General features: G+C 47.4%; 3 protein-coding genes across 5 annotated transcripts; all 3 read left to right on the top strand.

Moving 5' to 3' along the window:
- Nucleotides 1-487: 487 nt before the first annotated feature.
- colgalt1b (collagen beta(1-O)galactosyltransferase 1b) lies at nt 488-8,933 on the top strand. The gene is made up of 12 exons (XM_028972227.1): nt 488-787; nt 2,610-2,720; nt 4,220-4,337; nt 4,973-5,107; nt 5,193-5,397; nt 5,482-5,601; nt 5,702-5,778; nt 5,850-5,956; nt 6,063-6,195; nt 7,354-7,481; nt 7,578-7,784; nt 8,126-8,933. The coding sequence occupies exons 1-12, from the start codon at nt 570-572 to the stop codon at nt 8,391-8,393; spliced, it is 1,827 nt and encodes a 608-aa protein (XP_028828060.1). The 5' UTR covers nt 488-569; the 3' UTR covers nt 8,394-8,933.
- Nucleotides 8,934-9,805: 872 nt separating this feature from the next.
- LOC114785887 (NACHT, LRR and PYD domains-containing protein 6) lies at nt 9,806-18,270 on the top strand. Of its 3 annotated transcripts, none has more exons than XM_028972539.1 (3): nt 9,806-10,168; nt 17,113-17,398; nt 17,679-18,270. In XM_028972539.1, the coding sequence occupies exons 2-3, from the start codon at nt 17,146-17,148 to the stop codon at nt 17,834-17,836; spliced, it is 411 nt and encodes a 136-aa protein (XP_028828372.1). In that variant the 5' UTR covers nt 9,806-10,168; nt 17,113-17,145; the 3' UTR covers nt 17,837-18,270. The 3 variants fall into 3 exon arrangements, with proteins under 3 accessions (XP_028828372.1, XP_028828370.1, XP_028828371.1); XM_028972537.1 differs by lacking the exon at nt 9,806-10,168 and adding an exon at nt 13,652-13,777; XM_028972538.1 differs by lacking the exon at nt 9,806-10,168 and adding an exon at nt 13,655-13,777 and having other exon boundaries at nt 17,110-17,398.
- On the top strand, nt 10,149-13,139 carry nxnl1 (nucleoredoxin like 1). Its single transcript, XM_028972494.1, has 2 exons — nt 10,149-10,747; nt 12,384-13,139. The coding sequence occupies exons 1-2, from the start codon at nt 10,422-10,424 to the stop codon at nt 12,751-12,753; spliced, it is 696 nt and encodes a 231-aa protein (XP_028828327.1). The 5' UTR covers nt 10,149-10,421; the 3' UTR covers nt 12,754-13,139.
- Nucleotides 18,271-27,253: the final 8,983 nt, after the last annotated feature.

Genomic DNA, 27,253 nt, shown 5'->3' with positions numbered 1-27,253 from the left:
ACAATGACAATAACGATATTCTGATTGTGGAGATCTGCAGCTAGGTAAAGGTGAGTAAATGGAGAAAATATCTATTGAGTAAAAGGCCGTAGAGGTCACACAGGTCACAGGCCGAAGGCACCAACATAAATGCGCAGTAAATAGCAAGCACCTCTACTTTATGGCCTGAAACGAGAAGAGACATTTTTAGGACGCTCATATGCTTTGAAAACATCCCGCACTTCTGCAGTTTATAGACGCCTGATGCAGATTTACGTTCCAGTATTTTCTACCGGACTCGACCCTTAAAGGGGACGCGCACGGAGTTTAAAGGGAACGTTGCAAACTGGCGGACGTGAGCGAATTTGGAAACTTATTTTAATGTAGAAAGCATTTCCGCACGCATGTGTGTTAAAAAGACGATTCTCGCGGGTGTTGGTGTTTTTTTTAGAGCACTTTCCCCCCAGTCAGAATAGTCGGCCGTGTCGACGTCCCCTTTAACCGCGTCGGCGGACGGTAAAGAGGGAAGCGGTCCCCGCCGAGTGGCCGGTTCGCTCGGTTCTCCGCCGCTGTCGCCTCGTCCTCCCGCAATGCGCCGCGTCGGCCCGCTGCTGTTCGCCCTGCTGTCGCTCCTGGGGCCCGGGCCGGGCCGGGGCTACTTCACGGAGGAGCGCTGGAGCCCCGAGTCGCCGCTCCTCGCCCCCCGTGTGCTGGTCGCCCTGGTCTGCCGCAACTCGGCGCACTCGCTGCCCCACTTCCTCGGCGCGGTGGAGCGCCTCAACTACCCGAAGGACCGGATCGCCGTGTGGTGAGTGGCCGCGCCTTCTGGAATAATAATATTTTATTATTATTATTTGTGGGAATGAGCTTTTAGCGACACGTGATGTTCGGGTTTTATTTTTCCGGGGGGATGAAACGTGTCCAGACCCCCCACCCCCGAGGCTGCTCCCCACCCCGCTTCGCTCGCAGACCCGGGGTGCCGGGATCCCCCGAAGGCGCGTCCTCCCCGGCCACGCCTCCGACGGGACGGCGGCCAATGGGTTGGCGACACGTCAGCGGCCCGGCAGCCCGGGGGCGTGGCTACCTGGTCGGCGACACGTCACACAGGCCGCGCTTGTGTCGCGTTACGTCCCCTGTCTGTCCGAGTGTAAACATTCCTGTAAAACGCCCGCCACTTCCTGTTGGTTTCAGCTCGATTAATCCAATAATCGATTAGACGTGATTTAAAAAAAAAAAAAAAAAAAACTTCTCTAACGTTTCTGTCCTTGGTTTGAGCGTCTAAAAATGGCCCAGATGTAGTAAATCTGTCTGGTTTTGTTGTGTGTGTGTGTGTGTGTGTGTCGGTGCTGACAGTCGCCCCTCAGGCCTCCGCTGTGTATACAAGAGCCAGCAGAGGCATGAAAAACATTCCAGACTTTCCCTTCACGTAACCCAAGCAAGCAGAGGCCGTCCCCTCCTCTTATCTCCCCTAGAGATAATCTCTACTGTATTTAAGATTTCGTTTTAAATTCAAATTTCTAATTTTGTTTGTCACGTACACAGTCGTACACGGTACGATATGCAGTGAAATGTTTCTGCGACCGCTACAGACCACAGCATTGCAAATATTGCAAGTATAGAGCGAACCAATATGCAAATATTGCAAACATAACCAAATATTACACTTTTATGTTTTTAACATAAAATATGTGTAACAGTTATGGCGAAGGTGTGCAAATGAGTGAAGTTAAAGTAAAAAAGTTTGTGCTAGGATTCTGGGGGGATTGAATATAGTTTAGTGTGTATATACGTATATATTTTTCATTTATGATTGCACTATGGTGGGGTCTGTGTGGAACATTATTTTGATACCCGATGCACTGTACTGATACTGTTGTACTGACAATAAAGCAATCTTGAATCTAGGGATGCACCGATCACAGTTAAAAAAAAAAAAAAATGTATGCAACAACATTGCAGGTTTTTTCGTGTTTTTCCATCATTCATAACCAAGTAGTCACGGCATGAAGTTCCTCTTCATAAACTGAAGCATTTCTTGCTGGCCGATCGACGCGTCCCTGATTATTACTTCGAATCTGCTGCCAGGGGTCCCTGAGGTGTGAGGGTGCCAGATGGGGGGCCTTGGATTTGCGTCTCCAGAAGAGACTTGAGCCACTTCGTCACCGGTTTTAAGATCAGTTTCATTTTAGTGTCGTGTGTGTGTGTGTGTGTTTGTGTGTGTAATCCTTTTATATTTTTGCTCTGTACACTGCTGTATCGACCATAAACCTCTGCTGGATCTTTTTAATAAGCGTTCGCTCAAGACTTTTTTTTCTATGGGCATTTCATCTTAATTAAGGCTGTGCACACACACACACACACAGAGAGAGAGAGAGAGAGAGAGAGCGAGTGCAGACCTGTGTTCTGTGTGTGGTTGTGTTCTGTGGCGCTGGGCGGCCCACTCTCTCTCGTGTGGGCTTCAGCCGCCGCATCTGCTCGCGGTCTGGCTCGGTCGCCGTGGTCGCCGTCTCCACGCGACCGCTGTCATTTATTTTTTTTTTACATTTTTTTTCCAGAACTGGCCTCTAATTGCATTCATTCTGTGGCGGAATCCGTAAACTAACTCCGTGTCTGCTTGTCTCCTGGCACAGGGTAGCGACGGACCATAATCTGGACAACACCACGGCGATCCTGAGGGAGTGGCTCATCCAAGTGCAGAACCTGTACCACTACGTGGAATGGAGACCCCAAGAAGAGCCCAGGTGTGGCCCGTAAAGCGAGTCCTGTTGGTGGGCGGGCATGGGAACAGAGTGAAGTGAAGTGATTGTCACACAGCAACACAGCACACGGTGCACACAGTGAAATTTGTCCTCCGCATTTAACCCATCTCCCTGAGTGGCACCTCTGCGGATCGGGATTCGAACCGGCAACCTTCTGATTACGGGGCCACGAGTTTCATTTGTTGAACTTTTGAACCTTGACCCTTGTGACGTAGCGGGTTTTCCCGCTGCCACCTTGAAACACGGCGCGCACGGAGCGGGAATGGAGGGAAAAGCTGATCTTTCTGGCTCGCTGGAGGAAAATTCCAGAGAACTTTATTTGTCCCCGAGGGGCGATTTAGAAATCCCAGTGGAGCAGCTCACGTATAACAAGTGTTACAATGGACATGACACACAGTAAAATGTTCCTTTTACTTTACTTTAATTTTTACTTTACTTAAAGTGAAGTGATTTTCACATGTGATACACAGCAGCACAGCACACAGTGCTTTTTTGTGAAATTTGTCCTCTGCATTTAACCCATCACCCTTGGTGAGCAGTGGGCAGCCTTGACAGGCGCCCGGGGAGCAGTGTGTGGGGACGGTGCTTTGCTCAGTGGCACCTTGACGGATCGGGGTTCGAACCGGCAACCTTCTGATTACGGGGCCGCTTCCTTAAGGCCACCACTGCCCCCTTGGCAGACGCTTTTATCCAAAGCGACATACAAGAGGAAGACACCAGCAATTCTCATTCGGTTTCTATAGATTCTGAGTTACAAAACTAAGAGCCCTGATAAGGCCCAACTTGTCAGGAGTAGAACATGCCAGGGAGTTGTTAAGTGCTAGACGAATATATATATATATATATATATATATATATTTTTTTTTTGTGAGTGTGTGTGCATGTGTGCGTGTGTGTGTTAGACTCGTCCGAAATACTTTTTAAACAAGTGGGTTTTCAAATGTTCCTTGTATTGCACTATGAACAACGATAAATGACTACAGAACAGGAGCAGTGAGGTGCATCGTTTAAGAAGTGTGTAGGGTGACGACGGTTGTTTTGGTTGTCTTTTCTGACTCCGAAGGACTTGAGCTTCCTGAGGAGGTACTGCCGCTGATGACACTTTCTGCGGATCTCCTCTGTGTTTGAGGAGAACTTCAGTAGGTGGTGGTCAAAGATTTATACTCCTCGACCAGCTCTACTGGCTTCCCGTGGATGGAGGTGGTAACTGCTGCAGCCACGTCCCTCTGCTTGTTGGTGAAGGTCACCACCATCTCTCTGGTTCAGTTCCAGACGTGACGCACCAGTTTGCATGCGACGCCGGTTCCTGTTGATACAGGCGAGCGTAGAACGTCTCCGTCTCACTGCGGAAAGCTCCAAGGGTCAAACTATGTCCAGAATGCGACTATAATGCGGCACCTTTACACAGGACTCTCTCTGTATGGTCACGGTGGCATCACTGTTGGTAATGTGTGTGTGTGTGTGTGTGCGCGTGTGCACAGTGCTTACGAGGACGAGACTGGGCCGAAGCATTGGACGAACCAGCGTTACGAGCGCGTGATGAAGCTCCGGCAGGCGGCTCTGGAGACGGCGAGGGAGATGTGGGCCGATTATTTCCTGGTGGGTTGAACCAGTCCTTCCCTGACTTACGGGTCTGGACCCTCACACACACACACACACACACACTGTAGCTCAGACACGTTTTGTGAAACTTCGCCATAATCGGTGCGGGAAGCGACGTTTTGATCTCGTGTAAGAATATTCTATACACAGCAAATGAAGGCTGTTCCGGACCGTTCCGGACTGTTCCGCCCTGCCATGGAACAGTGCGCCGACGCTGTTTAAAATAGGAAACGTGAAATTACGGCGTCTCTCTGAGCTTTAAGGGCCTCGAGTCTGTCGCTGTCGTGTCCACCGCTGGCTCCGCGCAGTCACCGTGCGTCCAGGCTATAATCCGCCCGCTTTCATGTCCGCTTTTATTGCCGCAGTCAGGGAGGGGCGCTGCGCTGCCATCTGGTGGCTGACTGTGGCATTTAGTGTCACTGTGACACAACGAAACGTGTCCTCGGTATTTAACCGTCACCCTTGGTGAGCAGTGGGCACCATGACAGGTGCCCGGGGAGCAGCGTGTGGGGACCTCAGTGGCACCTTGGCGGTTCGGATGGTCCTTACCCACTAGACCACCATATACCTATAGAGATATGACGTGTTGATGTGACCGACTTGTGATTATCACTCGCTCTCTGTCTCTGTAGCTGGTGGACTGTGACAACCTGCTGACCAACCCAGACGTCCTGTGGAAGTTAATAAAGGAGAACAAGACCGTGGTGGCTCCCATGCTGGAGTCCAGGGCCGCCTACTCCAACTTCTGGTGTGGAATGACCTCACAGGTAGCCCCTCTCGCAGACGGAGCGGAGCGGAGTCTCGGCCACCCGCTTACTTAGTGATGGTCCATGCACCGATATGCACTTCCAGGGGTACTACAAGCGCACCCCGGCGTACCTGCCCATCCGCAGGCAGGAGCGGAAAGGCTGTTTTGCCGTCCCCATGGTGCACTCCACCTTCCTGGTGGACCTGCGGAAGGAGGCGTCCCAGCAGCTGGCCTTCTACCCGCCCCACCCCGACTACAGCTGGGCCTTCGATGACATCATCGTCTTCGCCTTCTCTGTGCGCATGGCAGGTGCGGGACGGGGGCTACTTTGAAGAATCGTACCGTAGTCTCCATCTTTTTCAATCGCCATGTCGTATTCTGCCCCTCCCGCAGATGCCCAGATGTACATATGTAACAAGGAGACGTACGGATACTTTCCGGTACCTCTACGCGCCCACAACACCATGCAAGACGAGGCCGACAGCTTCCTCCACTCCCAGCTGGAGGTCATGGGTGAGCGCTGGGGGTCAGAGGTGAAGGGGTGGGGCCTCAGACGTGTGTGATCATTACTGACGTCGTGCTTGTCCTCCTTCCTCTCCCCGAACCCGGGAAGTGAGGAGCGCTCCGCTGGAACCCTCGGCCTACCTCCCGGCCCCACGCCGGCAGCCCGACAAGATGGGGTTTGACGAGGTGACCCGATAACGTCACTTGTTGCCCCGCGTGCGTGTTGTAGTGTAACATCTGGCGTACGTGTGCCTCAGGTGTTCCTGATCAACCTGGCGAGGCGCGCCGACCGGCGGGAGCGGATGCTGAGGACCCTGCGAGAGCTGGAGGTCGGCTGCAAGGTCACGGCTGCGGTGGACGGAAAGTACGTCCCGTCGTGTCCCTGAGCAAGGCGCTGAACCCCGAGTGTCTCCAGCGGGACTGTAAGGCGCTCGAATGTAAACGTACCCGCGTTATTGCTCCGTTTTCAGGGCCCTGAACATAAGCCAGATCGCGGCGCTGGGCATTAAAATGGTGCCGGGCTACAACGACCCGTATCACGGCCGGCCGCTCACCAAGGGCGAGGTCGGCTGCTTCCTGTCGCACTACAACATCTGGAAGGAGGTGAGAGGAGTCCGAGGCTGACGGTCACGTTAACGAAGCCCCCGGTTTTCCCGGGGTGCGTCGCGGTTGTACCGTAATGGCACGTTCTCGTTAAAAAGCGGCACCGCTCTGCCGTAGATGCGACTTTCTTATCGTTGATGTATTTAAACTAGGGCTGTCAGTTGATTAAAACATTTAATCGCGATTAATCGCATGTTCGGCATAATCAACTCGCAATTAATCGCACCTTTTAAGTCTTTCCTCTACATCCTGTTTTTAATACTCTTATCAACATAGGAGTAGACAAATGTTTGCCTTGGGCAGATTTAATGTCTTTTAATTAAAAAATAATCTTGCACCTGTGTTTTACAATTAACTGAAAAATATTACAAAACTACATTTAATTTATTAAAAAATTGTGTTTAAATCGAACATTGCAATACAGAATTACAATTCTGCTGTGCCTTATACTTGTGACCCCGTGATAACTTGTGATCCAGTAATCTCCGGTGAGCGTAACCGAGCTGGTTCGTCTCAACGTGTCCTCCAGCCTTCTCGTTTCGTATTATCGTTACAGTAGTAGTTCTCGAAGGCGATTCATACGCGCGGTCACAGACCCTCGTCCTCTACGATGTTAATCGACCAGCAGGCCCTAGCTACCCATGTAGCTATGGCTTCTGAAATGTTTTTGCTCGTAGAGTTGTCCGTGCGTCTCTAGCGAGGTGGAGGAGGGCTGTTCGCATCACTCCGGTGACGGCTTAGTTCACATCGACAGCGCGTACAAATCACTTTAGGTTTGTCGACTGAACCGTCCGGCAGCGCTTTGAATCCGAACTTCCCATTCAAAGTACTCTGCGATTTTATCAATTTCGGCCAATCCAAAACCTCACTGATGTATAAGAATGTGCTTCCAGCGCAGCTGTCTGACATCCCGACCTAGAAAAATGAACTCGTTGTTAACGCGGTAACTTTGACAGCCCCAATTTAACCACGTAATGTGAATGTGCGAATAATAGTGACGTTAAGATTAACACATCTTTGTTATTCGCAGTGGAACATTATCGGTGTATTCACTCCGATAATAAATGCCTGCATGGCACATAGGTCCAGGGGGTCAAATTTACGTAGTTTAAATATACAAAAAAATATCAGTTGACAGCCGCAATCGTCCTCCCGCAGATTGCGGAGCGGCGCCTGAAGACCTCGCTGGTGATCGAGGACGACTTGCGCTTCGAGGTGTTCTTCAAGCGGCGCCTGCAGAACCTCATGCAGGAGGTGGAGAGCGAGGGCCTGGACTGGGACCTCATGTGAGCGCAGCACCCACCCACCCCCCCGTCCACTACGGCGTACGGCACCCGGTTTCGCTTTTTTAACCCTCTTCCCCCCCCGTCCCGGACTTTCAGTTACATCGGGCGGAAGCGCATGCAGGTGGAACATTCCGAGAAGTCGGTGCCCAACATCCACAACTTGGTGGAGGCCGACTACTCCTACTGGACACTGGGCTACATGCTGTCGCTGAAGGGCGCCGAGAAGCTGCTGAAGGCGGAGCCTCTGACCAAGATGCTGCCGGTGGACGAGTTCCTGCCCGTTATGTACAACAAGCACCCGGTGTAAGTGTGCCTCGCTTTTAACTTTATGGCCAGGGGCCCTATTTTCATGCTGGTGCTACGCACTAAGCGCCCCGTCAGGTGGTGTGTAACGATGTTATTATGACTAGAGTGTAAAATGGGAGGAGTCTAATGATTGACAGCTCCCTCATTTGGAATTATTTAAACCCGAACATGCCCATACCTCACATAAACAAAAATAGTTCCCTAAATGTTACAAGTCTGTGTTGGACTTATTAAAAACAAACATACTAATTAATTACATTTATGCGCCATATTTGTATTTATCATTGTTTTTATGATTTTAATGCATTTTCATCCATTTTTTTTTCTTTCTTCTAAAGCACCGAGTACAACGATCACTTTAAGCAGCGGAACCTGCGGGCGTTCTCAGCCGAGCCACTGCTGGTCTACCCCACCCATTACACGGGGGACCCGGGCTACGTCAGCGACACCGAGACCTCCACCGTGTGGAACAACGACCTGCTGCCGACCGACTGGGACCGGGCGCGGTCGCGGAAGACGCGCGAGCAGGAGGAGCTGAGGTCCGAGGCGCAGAACTCGGACGTGCTGCAGTCGGCGCTGGACAGCACGGCGCGCGACGAGCTCTGAGCCCGCCCTCCCGCTGGCCGGCGCCGGGGGGCGCTCCGGGTTCTGGGGTGCAGAGGGCGACGAGTGGGGTGTCCTCGATTGTTGAACCTTCCCACAATCACGCAATTTTTATTTTTTTTTTTTATATCTTATGCCCCTTTATATTTGGCTCTTTTAATGTTGGTTGACTCGCCAAACGGGACATGTCCTGAGCTCAGCTGCCAAAGTGACCGAACTTCCGTTTTCGATGTTCTTCGTACTCGACAGGCGGCGTGGCCACGGTGTTCGGTGGCCGGCGGCGGGTTGCTCCTCAGACCTAAGTAATTCATGACTTAACACGGAGAATGTTCGGACCCGCCCGACTCTTCACCTTCTTCTGGGACGCTGATGGGTAGATGGATGGATGGAGGAATCGGGCACCTGGTGAGCAGTAGTTTGGGAGAACTTGCCTTCAGCAGTTCTGTCCGCTGAGTACGTTTTAGTACCGTTTCATCTGTAGATATTCAGGGGGTCTTCTGCCTGAAGGACTTTTTTTTTTTTTTTTTTTGAATAAAGAATGCATGTAAGACTGTCCTCCACAACCATTCAGCTGTTGGTCCAACGTGCCTTTTTACCAAAGAGAAATGTCAATAAAACATTTTTGTAAAATTTAAAACCACTTTTTTTTTTTATTATTTGCCTGTTGTGATGTAGCCACGAATGCCACCTTCTGTTTGTTTGCATCGATGTTCAGAAGGCGCTGTGACCATCAGTGACAAGACCTCCGTCTATCAGCGCCTCCAGAAGATATTACAAAGTAGGTTTTGTGCTGAGGGTTGTTCTGTACTGATCACATCCTGCTTGTTCTTCTCGGTGTGAGCACTACTGGTGAGTATTGGCCAGCAACACCGCGGTAGTTCCACCATACCGACGTTGTGGAGCATAGGTAGATATCTGGCAGCGAGTCATCAGTAGCAGATCCTTTAAGCCCTGCAATTTGCGGGGTGGGGAGCACAGCGTGGATCAGGCTTGTTTTTTTACGCCATCGAGAACAGTCGGAGGTAGTAGGCGGGGCTCGGACCTGTGACTTTACATTTACAGCATTTACCAGACGCCCTTATCCAGAGCGACTTACAGTCAGTAGTTACGGGGACAGTCCCCCCCTGGAGACACTCAGGGTTGAGTGTCTTGCTCAGGGACACAGTGGTAGGCAAGTGTGTTACCAACTAGGCCACTCCCACCACAGTTCCCACCACACGGCCTCTTTATAATGTTTTGGAAAAGTACAAAAAATGGACAAAAATTGCTTATTTAAGTAGTTTTTAAAGATTACAGCACATTAACGAAATGGATAGAATGCTTTCAACCCGCAACATTTTCTCTGTAAAGTCCCCCCCCCCCCCCCCCCCCCCCCCGGCTTTAATGTATGTAGGTTCGAGTGTTTAATAGGAATCATTAGTGGTTGCACGTCTCGTACGTAAGGCCAGGCTCCACCACACTCCCCCCTAATCTGATTAGACCCCGTCTCCTCCCTCCCTCCCTCCCACTCCGGCTTCCCTCCGTTCACCGGGCCGGTCTCGGAATAGCCCTGCTGCCGCGGTTTCAGGCGTTCTCGCTCCTGTCTGTCTGTCGCCGGTGTTTATGAAAAGTCCTCGCTGGCCACGACTTTCCTAAACCGTGGCCGGTAAATCTCCAGCCCTCCCCTCCCTCCTTCCCTGGCGTAAATGGATTACTCCGGTCTCCTGCCATAATCTCCTGCCACAAACACGGCGAGGAGGCCGCATTGCAACAAGCAGCTACCGTCTCTTCCGTCCAAGGTACGAATACGTAGGCGTAGTGCGATACAGTCGGATGTGAGGTGCGGCTGAGGCTGGAGGTGCCCTCTGACCCCAACAGGAGGTCACGCCTGCTAAGTGGCCTGCTGTAGGCTGCACGTTGGCGTTGTTGGTCTTGGCGAGGCTCTGGACGTGTTTGTCGGTGGGGAACAACGGTGATAGAACCGGTTAAGGATCTAAGCGAGGAGTCAACGGGGTTGTTCTCTCTCTCTCGCTCTCCGCCAAAGAGCTGGTCATGGCGGATCTGTTTGTGGACAAGGTTCTGGTGAAGAACAACAGAGACCGCGACGAGCTGGACACCGAGAAGGAGATCGTCCTTCGCCTGCAGAACCGCATCCTGATGCTCTTCTTCGGCTCGGGCGAGTGCGAGCGCTGTCAGGACTTCGCCCCGACGCTGAGCCAGTTCTACAAGCGTCTGACGGACGAGTTCTACGTGGAGCGCTCCGCCCAGCTGGTCCTCCTTTACATCTCGCTGGACCCTTCCGAGGACGAGCAGGAGAAGTTCCTCAAAGAGCTGCCCAAGAAGTGCCTCTTCCTGCCCTATGAGGACCCCTACAGGAAGTAAGCTGTTTTCCCGGTTGCTGCTTGTAAGGTGACAATGGCAAGGAGGGGCTCCTTGAGCAAAAACAGGGAGGAACCTTTAGACTCAGAAAGTGGTACCAACTTTTCAGACCGTGATGTCTAGTGACCTGTGGTTCTCCGTTGTGGTTGGTGTCTACATACGACTGGGTTTGGGTTGAGTCTCAACGTGGGGAATTCCTGGAGTCCAGACAGCACCAGGATGCCCTGAAGGTTGCATTTTGACCTCTTCTGAAATGGTCAGGTGACCGATTTACTTACTTATCCAAAGTAACTTAAATGAGGAAGACACCAGCATTTCTCATTCGGTTTCTATAGATGTTGAGTTTACAAACTAAGAGTCCTGATAAGGCTGAACTTGTCAGGAATAGAACATGCCGGGGAATTGTTAAGTGCTAGACGAATATATACATATATTTTTGTGTGTGCGTGTGTGTGTGTTAGTGTTGGACTTGTCTGAAATACTTTTTGAACAAGTGGGTTTTCAACTGCTTCTTAAAGGTGGTGGTAGTCTTGGCTAGTCGAATGGAGCCTGGCAAGTTGTCCCACCAGCCAGGAACAACAAAGGAGAACAGAGTCGATTGGGATCGGAGACCCCGTGAAGAGGGAATTTTCAGTCTATAAGAGGGTGCACTTCCATTTACAGCCCTGTAGGGACCTAGATTTAAATATTTAATCCTCTTCTGATGGCCGAGTAGTCATCGGATGGCTGTTCCGTATAACGCTGGTGGGGCTAATTTTGTGGAACAGGGTACAGTTTATGCAAAAATGCTCGGGCCAAGGAGGAACCTGGTACATTTTAGCAGATGCACTTGGAGTTTCTCGTGTTATAAATGTGATTACTGATATGCATAGATGGGAAGTAACAAAGTACAAATACTTCATTACCGTACTTGGGTAGAATTCTTGGGTATCTGTACTTCACTATTCATTTTTTGTACCAACTTTCGACTTTTTTACCTTGTACGTCCAAACTTCTACTCCCTACATTTTCAAATCAGGGTTGTTACTCTTGCATTTTAAGTGAAGTGATTGTCATTGTGATACACTGCAGCACAGCACACAGTGCACACAGTGAAATTTGTCCTCTGCATTTATCCCATCACCCTGAGTGAACAGTGGGCAGCCATGACAGGTGCCCGGGGGGGAAGTGTGTGGGGACGGTGCTTTTGCTCAGTGGCACCTCAGTGGCACCTTGGCAGATCGGGATTTGAACCGGCAACCTTCTGATTACGGGGCCGCTTCCTTAACCGCTAGGCCACCACTGCCCCACCACTGAATGGAGCCACAATCTCACTTATCTCTGTTGATGTGATGACTGGGACAGTGGTGGCCTAGCAGTTTAGCATGGTTAAAAGCAGAGCACACATTTCGTTGAGTCACCGTGTGCTGTGCTGCTGTGTATCACACTGACAGTCACTTCACTTTTTCACATTGACTTATTAGCAGTCAAGAACTTGAGGTCCAATTCCTCTATTTTCTGCCTCTGCAGTTGCTCGGTGGGGCTCTAGTGTCCCTCTAAATGATATTCCAGCAGTCCACTAACCTGTCTTGTGTGACGTTTGAGGGGGACGTAATGTGTCTGCCTGATTGATCTAACTCTGTAAATCTGCCTCAGGGAGCTGGGCCTAATGTTTGAGGTGGAGCAGCTGCCCACCGTGGTGGTCTTGCGTCCTGATTGCTCCGTCCTCCTTCCCAACGCTGTCTCCGAGATTTCCGACCTCGGACCCGACTGCTTCCGCAACTGGCAGGAAGGGGCGGAGCTGATCGACAGGAACTTCATGCTGAACGAGGAGTTCGACGAGAGCAAGATGCGCAGCCTCACCGACCCCATACGGAGGCTCAAGTACAAAGTGGAAGACAAGAAGAAGAAGAAAAAGAAGAAAACGAGAAGAGGGTTTCTGCGAGGTGGGGCTGAGGATGATGAAGATGATGGGGAGGAGGAAGCGGATGAAAAGGATGGAGAAGAGAAAGGGCCCTGGGGTTAAAGTCCTGATCAAGGCTCAAAGGAATGAGAAGGTCCCACTGCATCGCGTCTAGCCAGACTGCGGTCTGAAAGCCACGCAGAGATAAGCGAATCGGTGAAGACTCAGCCTCAATATGCACGCGAAGCTTGTTTTATGTATATATCTATGCATTTATCTCGTAGATGACAACCCAGCTGTAAAATTACTGATCTGCAGCTGCTACGAAGGAATATCACAGTTCTTTTTAACACTACATAAAGGCCTGTTTTTTTTATTTCATCTAAGAAATGTATTACTTACGCAGTGTCGAGAGTTGGCTGGCTAGGGTGCCGTAAATGTATGGGGTTCGATGACAGACACACACAATACGATGTACATATTTTTAAATAAATCTGCATGTGACTTGGCTCTAGCTTGGAGGTTCTTTGCATCGACTTGCATTGCAAGTTTGTGTCTTCAGGATGACATTTTCTGCATAACATTTGTACTGTTACAAAATATTTCTAAAAGTTATGACTGACTCGCAGCATATACATTTTTTGACAATTGTATAAGGAATTATTTACAATTTTGTTGCATCAACAGAAAATGTCCTATGTCTTCATCTACATGCTGGTCCGCGCACTACACGCTGTTACTGCTGTTAATTGGTCATTATGGCCCATTAAGTAATTAAAATAAAATGGATATGAAATTCCCGCAGGAAAGTATCATGGGAAATCATATAAAAGCAGGATTTCGGCTGTTAACATGAATAAACACCACCGGCCGCGGAGCACTGGCTGTTTCGAGGTGAGTAACAGTGGACAGAGTAACGACGCAGTTGTACCTACAGAGCGGTGAAGAGTGACAGTCTGCAGTCGCCAGTAATAATATTTCGCGCCATGCTGAGCAGAACCGGCCAATCGGGAGGCGCCTCGCCCGCTAAGCCCCGCCTTCTTCCTCCGGCCCGGGTGTCCGCTCCTCTGCGTGAGTTCAGCCGTTCGGATAAACTTCTCCCGGAAATATTATCTGTGAAAGAAAGCGTCACCTGCCGAGGGGCTCGGTGAGTTTTATGAATGGGTTCTGGAAGGGGAATACAACAAAGTGGCGTTATTTCATTAAACGGGAATGAACGAAATGTATGTGTGTGATTATGTGTGTGTGTGTGTGTGTGGGGGGGGGGGGGGGTGTAACTTCATGGTAATAATAGAATTATTCATAGATAAATAGATGGAATTGACGTCATTTGGGCTTTGAATACGACGCTGGATTCGGCTCCTTATTCGCAGCTCCGTACTCGACTGGTCCGTTCCACCTTAAATGCTACAGAACCCGGGGAACTTTACTCATATGCATTTATATTTACATTTACAATTATATTTACATTTACAATTATATTTACATTTACATTTACATTTACAATTATATTTACATTTACATTTACAATTATATTTACATTTACATTTACAATTATATTTACATTTACATTTACAATTATATTTACATTTACAATTATATTTACATTTAAGGCATTGGGAAGACGCCCTTATCCAGAGCGACTTTCCATGTTACCATCGATGAAGTGATCAATTCCGGTTCACTAGGACCCCCAACTACGAATACAATCTTTTTATTCACTCGGTTGTAGTTTCTATACATAAGAAGGTTCCAGGTTAATCTAAATATTCTCTAAAGAGGAAGGTCTTGAGCTGTCGTTTGAAGGTGCTCAGTGACTGAGCTGTTCTGACCGAGACAGAGAAGACAGAGAAGAGTCTAGATGAAATCTATGCAGATTTAGGATGAATATGGACATTTCCAGGTATGATAACTAAGGTTTATCCTACTTGTTCAAGGTGAAATAAGATGTATAGAAACAGTGTCAGGTGTCACATGACTTTACTTAGTAAAGTGATTGTCACATGTGATACACAACACCCAGTGCACCCAGTGAAATTTGTCCTCTGCATTTAACCATCACCCTTGCTGAGCAGCGGGCGGCCATGACAGGTGCCCGGGGAGCAGTGTGTGGGGACGGTGCTTTGCTCAGTGGCACCTTGGCGGATCGGGATTCGAACCGGCAACCTTCTGATTAGGGGGCCGCTTCCTTAACCGCTAGGCCACCACTGCCCCACAAAACGGTGTCACATGTCTGGCCCAACACTGTCGTTATGGTACAAGTCACCTGGGAACTTTGGCCATACGTACATCCTTGCCCAGGCCACCGGTTTCTCAAGGCCTGGCAAGATCCCCTCCCCCTGGGTCCGATGTTGTTATTTCGGGAAGGTCATCCATAAACAGTTGCCCGAAACGTTTAAGCCCCATTGATATTACATTGTCCATGTTAATAAGCCTACTGTATGTGCATAAGAGCAAAGTTCCCAGGTGCATTTTTACAGTAAAAACGGTGTTGGGCCAGACAGATAACGAGTGGTACTATTTTCTAAATAGTGGATACACAGATCATTACCAGATCTAACCAGAAGACCCAGGTTCAAATCCCACTTACTACCATCGTGTCCCTGAGCAAGACACTTAACCCTGAGTGTCCCTGTAACTACTGACTAAGTCGCTCTGGATAAGGGCGTCTGATAAATACTGTAAATGCTTTGTGTTCATTTCTGAAACAGATTTCCTGAACTGCACCCCCTACAGGCGTAATACGGGCATTGCAGCATTTAAGGTGGAACGGACAAGTCAAAAACGAAGCCAACTTCAGCGAACGTTTCCTGTCTGTGGAGTCCTAGCAAGCCAGGAGCTGTGACCATTTTATTTGAACGTTTTCAGATGCTTCTAGAAGTCTCTACCGATCGAGTACAACGGACACATTCTCTTACCTCATTTCCTGCTTTTCTTTCTTTTTTTTGACATTGAACTCATCCTGTTATGTTGAATTGCGGCACTTTCGAACACACAACTCCTGGTTTAAGAGACCACCGAGCTATGAAGCCATTACTCGGGGCGTCCCCAGTGGCTGGGTTACTCGTCATTTGAAATAAGAATAAGAAAAAAAGTTCAGCGCAGCTCATTTACTTTACTTTAAGCGACTTACAAGAGGAAGACACCAGCAATTCCCATTCGGTTTCTATAGATGTTGAGTTACAAAACTAAGAGCCCTGATAAGGCCCAACTTGTCAGGAATAGAACATGCCGGGGAATTGTTAAGTGCTAGACGAATATATACAAATATTTTTGTGTGTGTGTGTGTTAGTGTTAGACTCGTCTGAAATACTTTTTGAACAAGTGGGTTTTCAACTGCTTCTGAAAGGTGGTGGTAGTCTCGGCTAGTCGAATGGAGGTTGTCCCACCAGCCAGGGACAACAAAGGAGAACAGAGTCGATTGGGATCGGAGACCCCGTGAAGAGCTCTGTGACCACCCCTGTCTACAAATGTTAGCAGGCTGCTTTAGTAAATACTTTAGTTCAGCAGTCAGCGCGTTCATCTAACCAATATTTCATTACAGCAAGAAATACGGCTAATTCATAGCTAACTAACCACCTGGATACCGGCAAATATTTCAGTATACCGAGAAACTTCGAACAATCTTTATCAGTGTTCAATTAACTACAATTCTAACACAGTGGTTGGCATGGCGGTTAAGGAAGTAATCAGGTTCGAATCCCGACCCGTCAAGGTGCCACTGAGCAAAGCACCGTCCCCACACACTGCTCCCCGGGCACCTGTCATGGCTGCCCACCGATGATTAAATGCAGAGGACACATTTCGTTGTGTCACCACATACATGCTGTGCTGCAGTGTCTCACAATGACAATCACTTCACTTTCACGTGATTAAAAGTGACATTTCACTTTTAAAGGAACAATCCGGCCGTTTTTAATCCTTTCGTACGCTGGCACCCCCTCCGTCTCGGCAGAAGCAGGAATGATGGAAAGTGCCAGAAGGTGCGGGAGGAAACGGCCTCTGATACTTCGAAAACGCATTAGATGCATTATTTGTCATGCTTGCCTCGTTTCAATTATGACCGGGGGACGGGAACAAGGGAGAGAGCCAAAATATAGAGGAGGGAGGGGGGAGAGGTAGAAAAAAAAAAGAACACACAGCAACAACCAACATCTATTATTTAAATAAATATTATTTAAATAACACTGTTCGGTAACGGGGTGAGTGGGGAGATCTTCCTGCTAATTTGAACCCATCACCCTCGGTGAGCAGCCGGTGGCCGGGGAGCAGTGTGTGGGGACGGTGCTGTACTCGGTGGGGATTCGAACCGGCAACCTTCCGATTACGGCTCCGTACAGTAAGCCAAAAATCAGGTCAGACGCTTTTAATTCGTTCCATTTCCAGCCGCGGCTGATTGAAGGTCAGTCGCTTCTTCAAAGTGAAAAATAAAGTTTGAGGTTTTTTGACTGGACGGTAATACGAGCACTGACCTGTCAGCAGGACTCTGGCGCTTTTTAAGTCCCCGGACGCACGATGACCTCTGCGATCCAACTGCTGAGGACCTTCGACGACCTCGGCTCCGCGGACTTCAGGAGGTTCAAGACGCACCTGCGTGACCGCGGCGCCATCCCGTGGGGGAAGCTGGAGGCGGCGGACCGCTGCGACACGGCCGAAATGATGGTGGAGCATTACACCGCCGCAGAGGCCGGAGGCGTCGCGGTGACCCTCCTGCAGGCGATGGGGCTCCGGCAGGCCGCCGCAGATCTACTCGCCCGCCTCCCGCCCGGTACGGCCGCGTCCGGTTACTTTACCCACGTCGCACGTCACGTTTCAGGGTCGTAGAGTCAGGACGGGGCCTGAATGTAAATAGGAGGTGGTAGCTTGGCGTGGGGATTTATTGGACCCGCTCCTCTCCTGTGTCTCAGCGTGACAGGGGGACTGAAGCAGGACGGAGAGGACATGAAGAACAGAGGACTGTGCACGAATCCAGAAAGTTCCATACTTGATTTCTTTTCCCCTGGCGTGTGGACGAACAGGGATTCGATTCTCCTCTGCTCTTTGTCCAGGGGGGTCTCCTGAGGGGTCCGGAGGACGGCCGACCGGCGCTGCCCCAGCGAGTGTGGTGAACATCACGGCCTCCGATGGATCTGTTGTCCACGCACCTACAATCTCTCGTTGCAACATTGGTGGATCTGTGAATTTTAGCACCAATAACAAGAAATGAGCTGCCTGGGTGAAATTCTCTCTTTTATAAAGTGTAATTAAAGTGTAATACACACACACACACACACATACACGTTTTTAAGGCTTCAGTGGAACTTTGTTATTTTCAAAAATCCAGACAAATACCAAAATGTCCTGAAAAACAAACGTAAGACTATATTTTCTATTTAAGACGAAATGGATGTCATTCCACACTAGAAGACGTCTCATGACAATTTATCATGCGGAGTCACCCTGACAGACATATTATTGTGCATTTTACTTGACTGTGCTCAGCATATGATGTCGTGTGATGGCATTAAAGCAGGTGTCCCCAACTCTGGGGTGTCTCCAGGGGGACTGTCCCTGTAACTACTGATTGTAAGCAAGAAAAAAATCGATATCTGTATTGGTCCAGAATTCCCACTCAAATAAACTCAACATGTATTTTTTAAGTTATACTGAATGCTGGCCGAGTGTTTGTGGATGTAGGCGTACCGGGAAACGTTTAAGTTATGTGTAATGCAAGAAAAATGCAAGAACAGGTTCTTCTTTGAAATTCTGACTAGAACCTTCAAGCGATTCAAGCAACATGAACGTAAAAGTTCAGGTATAGACACCAGGAACTGGAAGAACCGGGTGTGCTTGTTATAATCTACATTTCGGTACACTAGAGACAATCCTGATGTTTCCCAAGTTCCTAAAGATCAACCAGTTTATAATTTATACAAACATTTTATAAAATGTCGCGGTTTGATTAATTGTGCGTTTGAAACGGACTTAAAGAGATTTCACATTTCACAACGTTCTCCTTATGGCCAGCAGGGGGCAGCTTGGTTTTTGTTGTTGTGGCCACCAGGTGGCATCCCCCCTGTGGTCTGTGTTGGTTCTAATGGCCCAGGCGCATGGATCAGTCGCCTCCATCACCTCTGCTGGTGACCGACAACGGAATATTCACAGCTAACGTCCTCCGTTCCGACTCCGCTGCTGCAGCCTGAGCTCTCTTGGAACGTCACTGTGGAGTAGGTGACGTCGTCGGTGGCCTTCATGGTGGCTTGATCAGGGCTGAGTGTGGAGTCTCCAGTCCCCTCATGTGGAGGACGGCTGGTGTCTTTGATCTCATCGTATTCACATTGTACCGAAGAGACCTAAAAAATATGTAAAATACAGCTTTCTAAAAAAAATATTACAAAATGATTCGACATTCTATAACTCGGACTATAAAAGTCTAAGTCTGGGGGAAGCTGTGGTCTCGCAGTTAAGGAAGCGGCACCATAATCTGAAGGTTGCCGGTCCCAGAACCCTCAGCGGCCAGGCCGGTGATGGACACCGTGAGGACTCGGGCGGTGGTGTTGTCAGACAGTGCGAATATTCCGTGTACGGCTTCGTCCCGCCCCTCCACACTCTGAATGAGAACGTCTCCCAGACGGGAACTTTCCTGCTTATAGAGCTGCTTGACATGTTCACCATGAATCTGTTCATACGGGCATCTGTGCTGAACTTCTCCACCTTCATATACACTGTTCCCAGAAGAAACAAGTACGGGACAAACGATTCGTCCTAATCAAAAAGTGGAACTGTATGAGATGGTTAATGTATTTTTCCCTTTTTAACCACATACGTGACAAAAGTGAAACCTGTGGGGGATCGTGCCGCCGCACACGAGTACAGTCCGGCGTCGGTCCCTGTTCCCCTGCTGATGGTTACGGTCATGGTGTCTTTCTGCCCGTCCCCTGACAGGGAGAATCTGTCTGGCGTCGCCGTCGTGACGAGCTGCCACTCGTTTCGCTCCTTAACTCTGCAGAGAACTTTGAGACGCTCCTTGAACACGGATGGATACCGACAGACAAAAGTGATGCTTTCTCCCTGATAACCGACCTTCCTGGTTTCTCCACAGCGCTGGTCTGTGGATTAAACACAAATTGTGATTGTCGTTGTGAAACACTGCTGCACAGCACACGGTGATGCAACAAAAAGTGTCCTCTGCATTTAACCATCACCCTTGGTGAGCCGTGGGCAGCCATGAGAGGTGTGTGTGGGGACGGTGCTTTGCTCAGTGGCACCTCAGTGGCGATTCAAACATCAGCCTTCTGATTACGTGTTCACTTTCTTACCCGCTAAGCCACCACTGCCCCACCACTATGTTGTTTCCTCTGACTTGCGGCCTAATGTTCTACAAAGTTCTTTTCTTAAGAAATACATAATTGGCCTAATGAAGAGCATTATAGCATTATAGCGCTACGGCCGTTAAGCAGACGTGCAGACACATTGTGAGAAATGTGCAAAAGAGGATCTAGACGTGCTTCAAATGTCTGCTAAAAGAGGCCCAGCAGGCAATAAGTGTCTCAGGGCTTCGCTTCATTGGCCAGCAGGTATTTGAGTGACATCTCTGTTCCCCGGAACTATCACTGTGAGACACGTGGGCTTCAAGAGCACACAGAGAAGCCTCAGCTATTAGAAATCATACACAGTGTGTGGGGACGGTACCTTGATCAAGGGGACCTCAGTGGCACCTCGGGATCGGGATTTGAACCAGCAACCTTCTCATTAACCTTCTCAAATAAGGCAGCAGCAGCAGCCCCATATGCATAGATGTTGAGCTGAATTTTTTTTAATTCATGCTTTTGGAAGACATAGAGCTGTGCAGCCTTATCTGTGTATTTAGAATGACATTTCTTATTATTTTTAGAAAGATCAAAGTAATGTAAAACAAATTTTTACTTTAAATTTACATGTAATTTACCTAAATAAACAAACAAACAAACAAACAAACAAATAAATAAATCACCTATATTTTTAGTATGGTCATAAGCCATTAAATTATGAGTTAGATTTTAAATTACAGTGAACAGTGAATTTACATAGATTTGTATGTAATATGAGAAAACGGGAAAAATGCAGTATATATTAAACTGTTTTTCTCCTTAAAAATGCGAAATACATGTAATTTTACATAACAATAGGTTTATTAATTTAGGGGTAATATTAGTAATTTTACAGGGTTTTGCACCCAAGTTTAAAAAAAGGGAAATTACTGTAAGAAATGTAAATTATTTCCTGTAAAATATATATATTTTTTTACATTGTTAGAGCCAAAAAACAGAACAGTGAGAGGAACAGGAAGCTGACTTCTCTTTATGGAAGCAGCGTCCCTGCTGCATAATATATTCAGTTCAGCATACATCTCTAGTATCTGTGAATTGTTTTATATTTAGCACTTGATTTTATTTTAGGATTATGTATATTTCATGATTATGTATATAACATGAACCAAAGACCATATTTTAACTTAAAAAAACTGTAGCATGCAGTAATCTCTGATTATTTTTATTAGAAATGTAATGTGCTAATTTTTACAATCTCAAAAAAGTTCCATTCCAGAGGGCTTTCTCAAGTCTGACTGTTTGGAAAAGCAGGTTTATAAACCCTGTGGAATCCTGAAGGTGGTCCCACCACCCATCCTCACCACCTTCTATAGAGGGATTGTTGAGATAATAACCAGCTGCATCACTATCTAGTTTGGGAACTGCACCATACAGGACCGCAAGAGCCTACAGCAGACAGTGAGGACAGCTGAGGAGATCAATGCATCTCCATAACAGACATTTACCACATACGCTGCATCCGGAAAGCAACCAGCATTGTGAAGGATTTTATACACCCCTCACATGCACTCTTCACCCTCCTACCATCCGGGCCCTCACTGCCAGACTCTGCAACAGCTTCTTTCCACAGGGAATCAGTCACCTGAACACTCAGGGACGTTCCACTCTGGACTGACACACACACACTAACACACACACATTAACTCTGTTATATTAAGTAAAATTATCTTTTATTACACAGTACCATTTTGCACAGCAGTACTTGCACCATTTTATTTTTATTATTCATCTCACTAGTTTAGCGTGGTCCGTCTCATTGTTGTCTACATGTTTTAGTTAAATGTTACTCTTGCACTACCTGTAACGCCAGTTTGTCTGTGTCGCACTCGAGCACTTTATGTCAGTAGGTAACTTTGTTTAATTGTAATGAACTTTATTGAAATGACAATAAAGTTGAACTTCAACGACTGCACGCACACGTAATCTGAAGCAGGAAAAAAGGTTAAACACACACACACACACAAATGCCATAAATGTAAATGTAAACGTGTGGTTCCTCCGACTGGCTGGGTTGAGTAAAAGTAAGGTTACCCAGGGTAAAATTTTAGTAAAACTTGAGTAAAAGTACAAAAGTATTTGCCTTCAAGTGTAATTAAGTATCAAAAATAAAAGTAAAGTGATTTATTGTGGCTCTAATGTCTAATTTTAATCGACTTATTAAATGATTAATTACTCTGCCACTGATAACTATTAAAATGATTATATATGTACTTTTACAACATTTATCAGACATCCTTATCCATAACAACTTGCAATCAGTAGGTACAGGGACAGTCTTCCTGGAGACACTTAGGGTTAAGGGTCTTGCTCAAGGACTGGCTTTCAGACCACCTCTAAAAGTGTTTGAAAGCTGAATGTGTAAAAATTGTAGGACTGAATGCTGGAAATGAGTGTGAGTTACTGTGAGCTCACCAATATTGAGAAATGTTGCAAAGTTTTTAATGGACGTTTTGTTTTTCATGTACTTCTCTATTCACAATTTCATTGTTTTGTGAAACTCCAACATCCAACCTGCCATACAATTACATCCAGCCTGCAAGATCATTTAATATAGATCTATTATTATGGCTCGGTGATTTGAAGCACCGAACACACAACCTACATATCCCATAAAGCAAAGCTTCAGCTGCTCTTGCCGAACGTGATCCATTTCTGTAGGTAAAAAGTTGCATTAAACACTATAATATTCAGTCTATAATAGTGTTCATATGTTATTGAAGCAGATTCTCTGACAATTTCTGAATTGTGTACGATAGTTTTTCTCAAAATATAATCATTTTAAGATGCTGGTAACATACCATATTATAAAATACACTTAAACAAGTAACACAGACATTATATTGAAATGCCATTATGGGTAGCGATGTTTTCCCAACCTGTCTAGCTAACATTTCTTTTCTAGCCAACGACTCCTTCAGGCCTTTCTGGTGGTTGGGAACGTAGCGTGTCTCGTCCGGAAGGTTCACTATGGTGTCCTTCCCAGTCAAGCAGCAAATGTCCAGTGCAAGTGCGAGTCGAGCAGGTACAACCGCAGCGTCTTATTGGTCCGACAGTCCTGTGATCGAGTCGGCTAATGAACAATCAACAGGCGGGGTAAGTGCATGAGGTTTGGTCTGAGAAGCAGACAGGGTGGGTGTTAGGGTACGAGTCAAGCTTTATCTAGGCAACGAGGACATCGTCAACCTGCGTGAGGAGCGGGTGATGGGCTCCCAGTGGGTTGTGTGGGATGAAGAGCAGCAGGGCGGGGCCCTTGCATAGCTCCTCCTCCAGGCTGCGGCTCTTGGCCCCGGTGGGGGACAGCCAGTGCAAGATGATCGAACACCCAACTGCAGTTTTGCAAGGTGAAGTTGCGCTCTTTACTAAGAGACACTGGAGAATGAGGGAAAATGTAAGAAGTTGAAAAAAAAAAAAAAAGAAAAGAAAGAAAATCAGAAAGAAAAATCAGGCAAGAGGCAAAGAGGCTTCTCTTGGAGACAGAGACAAAGTTCTCTGACAGGTTGACCTATTCTCAGCCCATATGATTTCTCACACCCTCTCCAGTTTGATATAAAATGCTTATAGTGATCTAGCAGGGGTCTAGTGAAGCACTAATTATGGGTTGAACATGCTGTTTTGCCGCAGGATATATGAAGTGCAGTAAAGCAACCTACAGAGGCGGAGAGGGACGGAGATGATCAGACAAACGTATGTCTCCTGAAATCTATGACGAGGACATATGACACGCGCTTGGCTTTATTGTGACTATGATGGGAGACACATCCAGGGGGCGCCACTAACGGAGGAAGGGGAAAAAAATATTTCTTAAAACTAGTTTGTATTGATGTGTCTTAATAGGAAAAGAACACGACAACATACATTTATCTGCATAGCAAAGCCTATGTAGCAGTAATTATAATAATACAATGTAGTGGCAATAATAATGACAAGTAACTTTCTTATGAGGCCAACGCGGCGCCCCTCCCTCTCCACTACGGCAAGCCAACAGGGCCAATAATTGCCTAATTCACTGCGCATTTTTAAAGGTAACGGCATACAAAAACATTTTGTTGCAAGAAAACAGCGGGGAGATGGGGCTACCACCTTCCTGATAAAACACTCCATGTAAACCACTGTGAAGGGTCCCTTGTACTCAATGGGCCTAAAACTGGGGACTGGGGTAAAGTCACATAAATGAGTGCATTAGTATCCTGAGACCGGCCATTTGGCTTGTCATGAAACACATGAAGACCCTGCTGCCCTCCACCCTGGACCCACTGCAATTCACCTATCGTCCAAACCGTGGACGATGCAATCGCCATCACCCTGCATCTGACCCTCACCCACCTGGACAATAAGGACACATATGCACGAATGCTGATCATAGACTTCAATTCAGCATTCAACACCATCATTCCTCAGCACCTAGTCGAGAAGCTGAGCCTGCTGGGCCTGAACACCTGCCTCTGCAACTGGATCTTGGAATTCCTAAATGAGAGACCTCCGGATTGGGAACAGGATCTCCAACACCACCACACTGAGCACTGGAGCTCCTCAGGGCTGTGTGCTCAGTCCAATGGGGTTCACCTTGCTGACCCATGACTGTGCAGCAATGCACAGCTCCAACCACATCATCAATTTGCAGATGACACGACTGTGGTGGGCCTCTTCTTCAGCAAGAACGATGAGTCAACGTACAGAGAGGACATGCAAGACTGACGGACTGGTGTAAGGTCAACAATCTGTTCCTGTACCTTGGGAAGGAGTGATACAGAGAGGAACGCCCTTCCAGGGTAGAGTGAGCCTGCAAGTGGTGTCAGTGCAGGATTGGTGATGATTTGTCCAATAAGAGAAAAAGTTCTACAGTTGTAGAGGTGGAGAAGTCCAAAGTGTAGTATTAGCAGTTGTCAGGAACCAGGATTTATCTGCTGGTCTCTTCACTGGGGTCTGCCAGTAGTCTGGGCGCTTGGTTCAGTATCTCGGAGAGAACAAACAGCAGCAGCGGCAGGCGGTGGCATCAGGTCAAGCAGGACATTTCATGGATATTGTTGCTGTCTATGTACGCGCTCAGCTGGTGGGTTACGACTTTTTCTAAAAAATTTTGTATAAGTGGAAGGTTGGATATCAGTCTATAATTCGAAAGCTGACTGCGATCAGGATCGGTAGATCTAGAGGAGTACCTCTCCTGGAATGTCAACACCAGCTCAACAGTCAAGAAAGCCCATCAGCGTCTCTATTTCCTGCGGAGGCTGAGGAAAGCCCATCTCCCACCACCCATCCTCACCATCTCCCACCACCCATGATCATCGGAGTCTCTCTTCCCTCCATAATGGTCATTTACCACATACGCTGCATCTGGAAAGCCACCAGCATTGTGAAGGCAAAAATGGCACATCGACATTTTGGGTTCACGGTCAAGAAAGTATTAAAGCGTGCTCGTTCCACGCCACAACATAAAAGGGACATGAATACGAAAGTATAAGACAAATAATATTTTATTGAAAACGTCAAAACAAGAAAACAAACATGTTATTCGAAGTCTAGGGGAAGATACATGATTAATAATTATAACAGTGGTACAGGGATCCACATATTACTCTCTGATGGGCTTAAAAATGTATGAATGGACGGATCATTTAAAATGACCGATAGAAAGCAAGGCCTGGTCTCTCCTCCCACCTCATCAGATGGAGAGATCATGCACGAAGAAGTAATTTAGTAGTCAAGTTCACGGTCCATAATCCGGCCAGAACAGAACAGGCAGCGGCGACATGTGACGTGAAAAGAAACGAAACGAAACGCGTGTCTCGCACGCGACGTGCATACTGGCCTGCTGTCCCGGTTTTACCTGCAGGTGAGCTTGACCGCTAGGACGAGCAGGCAGCTCAGCACGATGGCTCCGCAGAACAGGTCGGGTCTCCGGGCCATCAGATTCACCACCTGCCGGAGAAACACCCGCGACCGGCGCAGCATTACAGATGTCGCGCCGTCCCTCCCATTTATTCTCTCCGGCCCGCCGGGCGCCGGGACGTTTACCTAAAGGGGCGGGAAGGAGCCAGGGGACCAACGCCGAGACACCGACCCACCAGCGAAGCCGCATTCACTCGCAACCATTCTGAGCCAACCTTCCTTTCCCACGTAGACTTAACACTTCCGCTTACGTCAGTTAGGGACCGTCGCGCAGCTATCGAGTAGAAACGAAAAACGTAAAAAGACGTTAGTGCAACTTCTGTTAAGTGTGTGGCCTTAACGACAATCTCTTTGATTTAGAGCCGCGTTTGCATTGTTACCCTTCAGTAAAAAGATTATTTTGTACGTTTGTACGTTTTTTGCCTTTTTTGCGATACTCCCTCATAAGCGTTCACCAGTTGCATCGTGAATGAAACACGGGGGGAATAAATGAATAAATGTGGACCCTGTACGCCGGCCCACCGCAGACTGGACCAACAAATGCGTTGTGCTTTACCATATTTGTAAAGATGGCGGATGATAATGACGTAGGGAACTTTTAATGTAACATTCTACCACATGTCATTAGGTTAAGTTTACATGAACATGTTGGAGAAGCAGAACTGTTTGATTAAATGGAAATGATGTTTCTCCCAGCTAGTCATGATGTCTCTGAGCTCTTATTTACAATCAGAAAATGTCATTAATCCCGATGGAAACTGCTCTGTATCCTTTATCATGAAGAAATAGTTCTTTATATATATATTTTTTTAATTCTTTATACTAAAGAAATTGTTCTGTAGTATTTGTAATATGTAGTGTTAGTATTTAGTTTTCTTTAGTATACTTCAGTGTGAATGAACATTGACATTGTCAGCTATTTAAGTTGCGATAAATTAATATCAGATTTATTAGATATAAAAATGAAATGCTGGAAAATGTTTGTTCGAAAGATTAAGGGTAAATCAGACAGGGATGAAGATCCTCCTGAGCTCAATGCAACCAACATTATATCGGTCCAATGTTTGAACAATCAAAAGCTCCAGCAAATAAAAGAAGAACTTGAAATAATGAGAGCCGAAAGAGACCATGAGAGAACAAGGCGAGAACAACTTGAAAAAGCGCTACTCAATGAGACGGCTAAGAAGGACGAACTGGAAAAACGTTTCCAGGAGCTCCATACGAATCTGGAGAGCAAACAGCGTCTTCACAAAGAGACAATGGAGAATGAGAAGGAAATGTTGAGATGGAAATCGGAAGAAGTCGAAAAAGAGCTCGAAGCAGGAATAAAATTCAGGAAAGAGGCAGAGAGGCTTCTCCTGGAGACAGAGACAAAGTTCTGTGATCAG

This window comes from Denticeps clupeoides, chromosome 3 (assembly GCF_900700375.1).
Source record: "Denticeps clupeoides chromosome 3, fDenClu1.1, whole genome shotgun sequence".
In the NCBI taxonomy this organism is placed as follows: Eukaryota; Metazoa; Chordata; class Actinopteri; order Clupeiformes; family Denticipitidae; genus Denticeps; species Denticeps clupeoides.
Note: the sequence above shows the minus strand (reverse complement) of the source record. Positions and strands in the feature narration are given on the sequence as shown.